Here is an 8,274-nt window from a genome sequence, read left to right on the forward strand (position 1 = left end):
CGGTAGTATTGCTCGTAGGCGACGTCCTCCGGGTGGCGCCGGCGCCACTCCGCCATGACCGGCTCGTCCTCCTGGGCGACGAGGAGGCGGCGATGCCGCGCAGCGTGCTCCGCACGGTCTTGTGTCGTGTTAAGACGAGGCGGCGGGGCGACGTCTAGCGCCTGCTGGAGCGTGTAGACGTCCTGGAAATTCATCTGCCCGCGCGGCCTGCCTAGGCGCCACGCCGCCGCGTCAAACGCGCGGGCGGCCTCGTGCGCCGTCTCGTAGGTGCCGAGGCTGAGCCGGAGATCGCCGGAGCGTATCTCGGAGTAGTACCCGCCGTTGGGGCGTAGGCGGACGCCGCGGTAGCCCGACGCTCCTCGGCGGCGCGGCGGCATGGTGGCGCGTCGGTGGCGGGGCGCTGGAGCAGTGGAGGCGCGCGTGGTAGAGGAAGAGGAAGAGGAGTCGTGGAAAAGGCGCGTGGCGAGCGCCGCATTTTATAGGCGCGCCGGAAGCGGTGCGGCAAAAATGGTGCGCGAGCTGTCGCCTTTTCGCGCGCGCGCAAGCGGTTCCCGCGCGAGCGAGTTTCCCGCCACCGCTGGAGCGCCGCAAAACGTCCCGCGCGTTCTGCTCGACGACGATATGACTGATAATCAGAAGCGAGAGGCTCTCGAAACTTGACCTCCTCGATTCGATCGATGGGAGAAAAAAAAGGTTACGAGCGGCAGGATAGATTAGCAAAGCAGTCACTCCCAACGGCAGATGAAAACGATACCGACACATCTATTAAATCATCTTAACAACCTTGGCGCTAAAAGCTGGGTTTACCGCGCGCGCGTCTTTGGACGCGGCCGTTGGAGATGCTCTTAAAGAAGTATCCCTTCACCCCACTGTATAAAAGCGTTTTTGACTATACTTGTGTTATGTACAACCAACAAATCATTGAATCCTTCGAGTGTGACTTTGTTGCCATCCTGTTGGAGATACAAAGGCATTCGCCCCAGCTTTTACTTTTGCTAGGCTATATGGAATATCAGGAACGATTCAAAGAGGAACTCCACTGGCTAGTTCATAGGGCAAGTAGGAAATCTTATGCTGCCCTCCCTGATTGGGTAGATTCATTCAGATAATCTTGCTGGCCCTCTCCTTTTCCCTCAGCGATGGACTCCCTGCTGTTGTACTCCCTTGGACTACACTAGCTTAGCCTAGATTGTGCTTTTTTTTTCATTTCCCTTTTGGTTCAGCCTAGCCTAGCTTAGCTTTGGTTTTACTTTTTTGTAAATTTCCAAAGAACTTGAAAATTATAAAAAATACTGTGAGAAGAAATTCTCATAGGTTCGGGTGAAAACATACAAGAGCGTTTTTTCAATCTACTGCATAGTCGCGAACCTTAATTAAATATCCTGATTTTACACGTGTTATTCAGGACAAGTTGCCATGTCAAGTTCAACCTGTATGGCTGTATCACAGGACGCTTACTGTAGTGGTTACTAATTTTCATTCAGTAGGCCGAGCATAGCATAGAAGATAAAAACCCATGGAGCCACAGTCCAGGCAGGTGGCTACCAGGCAGAGATCCTCATGCCGAGATCCTTCTTCGCGAAGGCGACGAGGTTCTCAACCTCGGCGTCGTCGATGAAGCCGCTGTTGTCCCTGTCGGCGCGGCGGACGGCGCGCCCGGCCCTGAGGGTGGTGAACCACCCCCCGCGGCGGCGGATGGCCTCGCGGAGCTCGGCCCTGCTGATCCGGCCGTCGCCGTCCACGTCGAACTGCTTCAGCCACTCCTTGAACTCCTCCATCGTCATCTCCCGCGCCGAAGGTATCCCCCTGATCGCCATTGCCCGCCGCGTTCGCAAGCTGTGTCTCTGCTAGCTAAGGTGGATGGATGGTGTGAGGCCTCTCGCGGCTGCGCCTCCTTTTATAGTCGATTCAATTCACGCAGCATCTCGTGGTTTTATTCGTCTCTATCTATCTGCAGCCTGCAGGCTGCAAGGGGGGCGCTGATCTGAATCTCATCTCGTCCTTGGTGGAGGGCGAGCTGAACTTTCAGGGCTGTAGCTTGAGCATCGCATCTCTCTTCAGTCTTTACACGCAAGGCTAGCCAGCAAGTGCGTGTCACATTCTCTGACGAATAAGTTTATATGTATCACGTTGCGTTTTCTTTTTCGAGAGACGTATCACCTTGTTCGATTCTTGCATTTTGTCCTGAAATTTCCAAAAAAATCATACTACTACAAGATTATATTCCTATGCTTGCATTGCAGCAACGAGGCGTGGGAACAAATTCCTAGCGGGGGAAGTGGTAGGGCCTGGATGTAGGAGATTCTCCGTTGATCGACCAATCCGAAAGGGGAGCAAAAAGGGAGGAGATTCTACCAGAGTTGCTCAAGAATGTCGAAAGTTCTTCCATGTTACTCCCATGCCAACCCGCCAAACCTGCTTATTTGATTTAGTTCTGCCATGGTTTTGTTTTTTGTGGAAAAAACTTTCGACCTATTCATCAAACATCATGACCAGTACAAAAAACATGAGAAGTAATGAATTTCAATTCCATGTCTGTAGACCACCAAGCAGCAACTATAAACACTGAAACAAGTCGAAGGCACGACAGATCATCGTCCCTCCTTCATTGAAACCGAACAAATCTTAATTGTAGTAGACAGCCGGGAAGTCATCATGCTAAGTACCCAACGGACCAACGCACCAAAACAGCAACCACCATCGGTGAAAAGAAGCGTTTATCGGAAGGATCCAACCTGTAGACACATGAACATAAATGGACGAAGACTAAATCCACAGAAGACAAAAACCCGACCGAATCTCGTGAGATCCACTAGAGACACACCTCCAATCGCACCCGACCGAATCTCGTGAGATCCACTAGAGACACACCTCCAATCGCCCTCCGACGATGTGAGACGCCTTGCCAGGACCGGAGGCTAGACGGAAAGAACCTTATTCCATCTTCACATAGACTCTCCGCCGGCTCACTTTCCTCAAGATACAAACCCTAAATAAATTGTAAAAAAAACTAAAAACAAAGCATTAACCCTTCCGCCGGCAAGGACCGCCACACCTCCATGGCCCAAAGGCCACACGAGACGAGGCAGATCGGTGACGGCGCCTGCAGGGAAACCATAAACGCCAGCGCTCTAGCAGCAGCAACAAAAGCATGGCACAAGGAAACATGCTAGGATTAACCATGCCTGCATGGCCTCCCATTTATTCAGCGCTCAACAGTTGGGCTAACATGTTAAAGCAAGAGGAGGAAGATAACAGAACAGAACAGAACAGTGCTGCATCCGGGCATTTTCCTCACAAAAGTTATCCTGAGTTGGCAAGTTGCCCAAAGAATGATTTTTGTGAAAAAAATACCCCCTGAGTTTATACCAACAAATTACAGCTTAGATCAGAAACCAACTTACAAGATAAATTGAATAACTTATTACAGCAATGTACAGCTCGTCGATCCACGCCTTTATGACCTGTTTCCTTATGTTTGTGCCGGGGTATTTCTCGACAAAAATGAGCCCATTCGAGGGAGAAACGACTTTTTCTTTCGCAACTTTCGGTTCGGAACATGGTCCTCGTAGCTACTGCCTGACATGTGCAGCCGTGAATCCTGCTCTTTCAGGTAAGTATCAACAAATGGGCTGCTCACAGTGTTAACCGCACGTTTCGCGGCCTCCTGAATTTTCCGGCGCTGCTCATGGTCAGATCTCCATTTCCTCAGTTGCTGTTCAGCAGCGAGTTTCCCCTCGTTTGCCCTCTCGGCTCTCTCCAATGCAAGTTCAAGAGTTCTCTTCTTTTCATCCATCTCCTTTGTTGCTTCAGTTAGCCTGTCCAGGCTCTCTAGTTCAGACCCTTTCGCGGACTCTACCTGCGCCAGCGCTTCGGTCACCTTCTCATTTGCCAGCTCTTCAGCTTCTTGTGCTTTCTTGCTAAGGGCGTAATACTCACTTAGAGGAAGCGTCACTCCTCTGGGGGAATCCTCGACGTCGCTGGCTTCTTTGCTCTCTTTCAATGCTTGAACCGCCGCAAGTGCTAGCCTCTCAGACGCTTTGGATGCTTCTATTTCTTTCAGAACAGCACATAACCTGCTACTTGTCGTAGTTGCAGCTGCTTTGGTTTGCTCAGTATCTTCCTTGGCTTTTCTCAACTCCTCTTCTGCTGCTTGAGCTGCCTCCTTGGCATCCTCGGCCTCCTGAGCTGCTTGCTGTAACATCTTAGGGAGCTCCACCATTTTCTCTTGGGCATCTTCTTCCTTGGACCTCACAGACTCTATCTCTTTCTGAGTCCTGTTGAGCTCAGCTTCTAGTGAAGAAACTGCAATTGATGCCATCACTTCCCTCTGCTGCAATGTCTCAAGTGAGGCTTTCTCCCTGTCCAGCTCTGCTCTGAGAGTTGTCGCTGCAACTCTTAACAATTTGGCCTCAGTTTTTGTATTTTCTATGTTTGCTTTAACCTCCTCGAGCTCTTTCTGTGTTGAAGCTAGAGTTTCCTTAATTGAGCTGCTAATTTGTCTAACATCTTCAGACTCATGCTCCTTGGCAACTCCTAAAGCTTCTTTGCACAATATACTCTCCACATAGTCTGCAAGCTCAGACTTGAGGACATGCAACTTGCGCAAATTTGCGTCAAGATTCTTCTTCAAATCATTTTGGGACATAAGCTTATTGTTCAGTTGTTGCAGCTCCTCTTGTGCCTGGAGCAACTCTCTATCCCAAGCAAGGCAATCTTGCTCTTTCGCCAGTACTGCGCCGATTCTACGTTCTTCGGCATCATGATGTGCAGCATGGGCCAACTCAAGACATCCTTTAGATGCAATCAGTTCTACAGTCAGTCCCTCCACTCGTTTCTCGATATCTTTCCCGGCAGATAAAACTTCTTCAGCCCTTTTGATTGCTCTGTCTCTTTCATTAACTAAGGTATCATACTCTTCACGCAATGTTCTGAGCTCCTCCTTTACTGATGTAAGCTCAGCAACAGATTTATCGTGTCTTTCTTTTGCGACTTCCATTTGAGTCTTGGCTATTACACTAGAATCATCAGCTACTCCCCGCTCAATTTCTTGCACCCTGAGTTGTGCAAGCTCAGAGTCCTGTTTTGCTTGAACTTCTTCCATCTGTGCTTTCTCCAGTTCATGCTTCAGCTCTTCTATGATTCTCTTAGTAGTCTCTAGTTCATCAAGTACCCGTGATTTAGCCATCTCTGCAGCTTCCAGTTCTTCTTTGCATTGTGGAATTTCTTTCTGAGCATTTTCAAGTTCAAGCTGTATGAACTTGCGTCTCTGCGTAAAAAGGAAATTCCTTTAGAGTAGTCTACATGATTAAAATTCAGTTATGTATCAGATAATGTAACACGTCGACTATGAGCATGTGTATGGTTAAGACTTAACAGGAATTACCTCCAGCATCTGAACTTTGTGAGCTTTCCAATCAACGATTCCTCCAAACTTGGTGACGGCTTCTCTCACGGACTCAAAAGGCGCAGCAGTGTCGATAAGGCCTTTATATGGACTTTCGGGTTTTGCTTCTGACTCTTCTATTACTTTTGGTTTTACAGCAATTTTTCTCTGAAAACGTGTCTTGTATTCAACATGGTTCACTTCGACGGGATATACTGAAGAAGAATGCTCTGCCTGACCCTTCACCGAGTGTGTGGATGTCTCTGTTGGTCCTGAATTTGAGAGGATTTCAGGACCTGTGCCAGTAGAAGAATTTGATTCCACGCCGTGCTCTGTTACATCAGGATGAGACTTTGCCAATACCTGTGAGTGTGAAGATAACTCCGAATCATTGGCAGCAACTGGCAGACCATTAGAGATACCCGATGTGGCTGCTTGAGCTGACTTTTCCATGTTTGCGTTTATATTTTCGTGAACACCATTGCTACTGACTTCCAGAGTTGGTGAATCCACATAAGTTTCTGGAATTTGTACCAGAGATGACTCTTTTGAGTTGTTTTCTTCAGATGCATGAGTCGACTCCATTCCTCAGGCCTCCACTCTGTTTCGCTCCTAAAGATTGTGTAATGAAAGTGAGTATCATGTTACAAGACACGAATAATAGCACAAATTCAAGCAAGCCAGAAGAGTACACTGCATTACTTGAGGGAAGTAGCATTATCATTAGATTTTTCCGAGTGGTGTGAAATAAAACAATTGTGAGGCTGTCAAACATTTAGCCCAAACTTATTTTGCAATGCCAAGCCTCTATCCATGTTCCAAGGGGAGCAGAGACAACAAAACTGCAATAACAACCGATGACTATGTGCACCAAATGTATATGCAGTCACCAAAAGAACTTTACTGATCCTGCCCTACATGCACTAATCATTGCCACCGACTGACACCTTACCTGCTTTCTGTCTGCAATAATTCAGCTACTTTTTGCACCCAACCTTATGTATGCATGACCTAAAACCATCTTTTCTAAATAAAGAGCCAAAGTAAGCAACCAAATAAAGCATGCCATTTTTATAGCTCCTAAAACTATGTCATAATGGAGCAGGGATAGCAAAATTCCTTGTCCCAACACCATTATTATTTGTGACAATTATGAGCCGAATCATTCCAATCATGTTCGGTCATAATTCCTTCAAATCATGGTCAGTCCTATACTCCTATGTGCATCAACCAAACTTGAATGTTTGACTTCCAGGAGAAAAAAATTCTCATCTCCGTACAGGCTCATATTTTGGCATGACCTCATTGGTAATCTAATCCTAGATAGTATAATAGTATTAAATATGATTGAACAGACCCAACTAGTATAACACGTAGTATTAATAAATAAGATTATATGACTAACTGTACCTAGCAAGGTAAAATATTTATTGAAGTTCTAGTAGTACTACTGAACTAACTGGCTTTAAATAAAACAGAGAGTTTTTTTATGGCAGTGGGGTTCTAGCGCTCTTCTTCCACGCAGGGACGAAAACACCCCAAAAAAAAAAACTGAAAAATTCTTGCCGGACCGCCCATGATATCATGGCACAACGAGACCGAGTTGTCCTACTAATCCACGGAACGAACTACAAGGGGGATTTCCATCTTTGGTTGGCTGCTACCTCAGTCCCAGACCAAAATTAGATTCTTCCTGCAACTGACTGTACATCCACGGGAACGAAACCGACAGGAAAAACCTCGAAAATTAAACGGAGAAAAGCACCGCAGAAACCGTCGCCCAATCTCGCATCGGACGAAGAATCAAGAACTCGGCAGGCCGCCGCAGCCCAGACGTGCTGAAACAGGAGAGATTAATGGCGGATTGAAGCGGGAGGGGAGGAAGCTTACTCGATCGCGCGGGCGGGGGTCGTGCGTGCGGACGAAGCGATCGGGGGCCTCCTTTCGCGGCGATTCGGATCTCCGGTCTTGGTGCTCGCGATTTCTGGCTTCCTTCTTTTCTTCTTCTCCTCTAGGGGAGGGAGAAGGAGAAGGAGAGGTGTGGTGTACGTGTGCTTGGGTTTTTGTCCGGCCCGTGAGTCCACTGGACGGTCGGACACTTCACACCTGGGATTGGGATTTGATTACTGCGTGCGAGGAGCGGATGGGAGTGGGACTCCTTTTTTTTGGCGGAGAGCCCCTCTCGTTTTGTTCGAAAACTAAGGGTGTCACCGTGGATTTGTTCGTTTTGTTCGTTTTGTTCGAAAACTGGTTTTTCAATCTACTCACAGGTGCTGATTTTAGGATGGATTTTTTAGGAGACGATTTTAAGCTGGATTTTGGGGGGCGGCCAATTGGTGGGTCACCGTGGGCGGTGGGCTAGTATCGGCGATCAAGATTGCACCGTACCAATACCATGGATTATGCATGGAGAGCAATTTTGATTTACGTGTTATCTTATCAAACTTTTGTATTTGTGGATTTTGGGATCGTGTTGTTCACAATTGATGACAGTTTGACCACGCATCAAAATGTCAATATATATCATACCCATAAAAATAAAGACTAGAGTACAATATATCATAGGATGTTGACTGCGCTTAGTACTGATCTAAAATTTTCAACAAATACGAGGTGTCAAACGGAAAGCCTGGTGGATATATTGTGCCGGTACTGCAGTTTAGTTAGCAGTCGAACTCGAACTGTTTAAAGGCTTTTTGGAGGTAGAACTAGTGGCTTTGAATGGAGTTGAGACATTTTTGTAACTAGCATACGTATCTCACATGTACGCACCGCTCATTTACGATAATAATGATCATAACTTTCCTAAATAAACCGTGGGGGATTTGGCGTGGAAGGTGGAAAGGGCAGAGAGATTCCAGCAGCAGCGAGGCTTTCGGTGAGCGAAA

The 8,274-nt window shown here is 47.4% G+C and overlaps 2 protein-coding genes across 2 annotated transcripts; both read right to left on the minus strand.

The window, feature by feature from the left end:
* Positions 1–1,290: 1,290 nt before the first annotated feature.
* Positions 1,291–1,908, minus strand: LOC123425277 (calmodulin-like). Its single transcript, XM_045108954.1, has one exon. The coding sequence runs from the start codon at positions 1,815–1,817 to the stop codon at positions 1,542–1,544; it is 276 nt and encodes a 91-aa protein (XP_044964889.1). The 5' UTR covers positions 1,818–1,908; the 3' UTR covers positions 1,291–1,541.
* A 1,244-nt stretch (positions 1,909–3,152) lies between these two features.
* On the minus strand, positions 3,153–7,527 carry LOC123425276 (protein WEAK CHLOROPLAST MOVEMENT UNDER BLUE LIGHT 1-like). Its single transcript, XM_045108953.1, has 3 exons — positions 7,277–7,527; positions 5,387–5,998; positions 3,153–5,269 (listed from the first exon to the last, which is right to left on the minus strand). Exons 2-3 carry the CDS (start codon positions 5,969–5,971, stop codon positions 3,473–3,475), a joined length of 2,382 nt encoding a protein of 793 aa, XP_044964888.1. The 5' UTR covers positions 5,972–5,998; positions 7,277–7,527; the 3' UTR covers positions 3,153–3,472.
* Between the last annotated feature and the right edge of the window lie 747 nt (positions 7,528–8,274).

The sequence above is a fragment of the Hordeum vulgare genome, chromosome 2H, assembly GCF_904849725.1.
Source record: "Hordeum vulgare subsp. vulgare chromosome 2H, MorexV3_pseudomolecules_assembly, whole genome shotgun sequence".
NCBI lineage: Eukaryota > Viridiplantae > Streptophyta > Magnoliopsida > Poales > Poaceae > Hordeum > Hordeum vulgare.

Excerpts from the sequence above, each read along its gene's own strand:
- LOC123425277 (XM_045108954.1), bottom strand. The coding sequence starts at position 1,817 with ATGGCGATCAGGGGGATACCTTCGGCGCGGGAGATGACGATGGAGGAG.
- LOC123425276 (XM_045108953.1), bottom strand. The coding sequence starts at position 5,971 with ATGGAGTCGACTCATGCATCTGAAGAAAACAACTCAAAAGAGTCATCT. Across the intron at positions 5,270-5,386 it reads ACAAAGTTCAGATGCTGGAG|AGACGCAAGTTCATACAGCT; the intron begins GTAATTCCTGTT and ends CTTTTTACGCAG.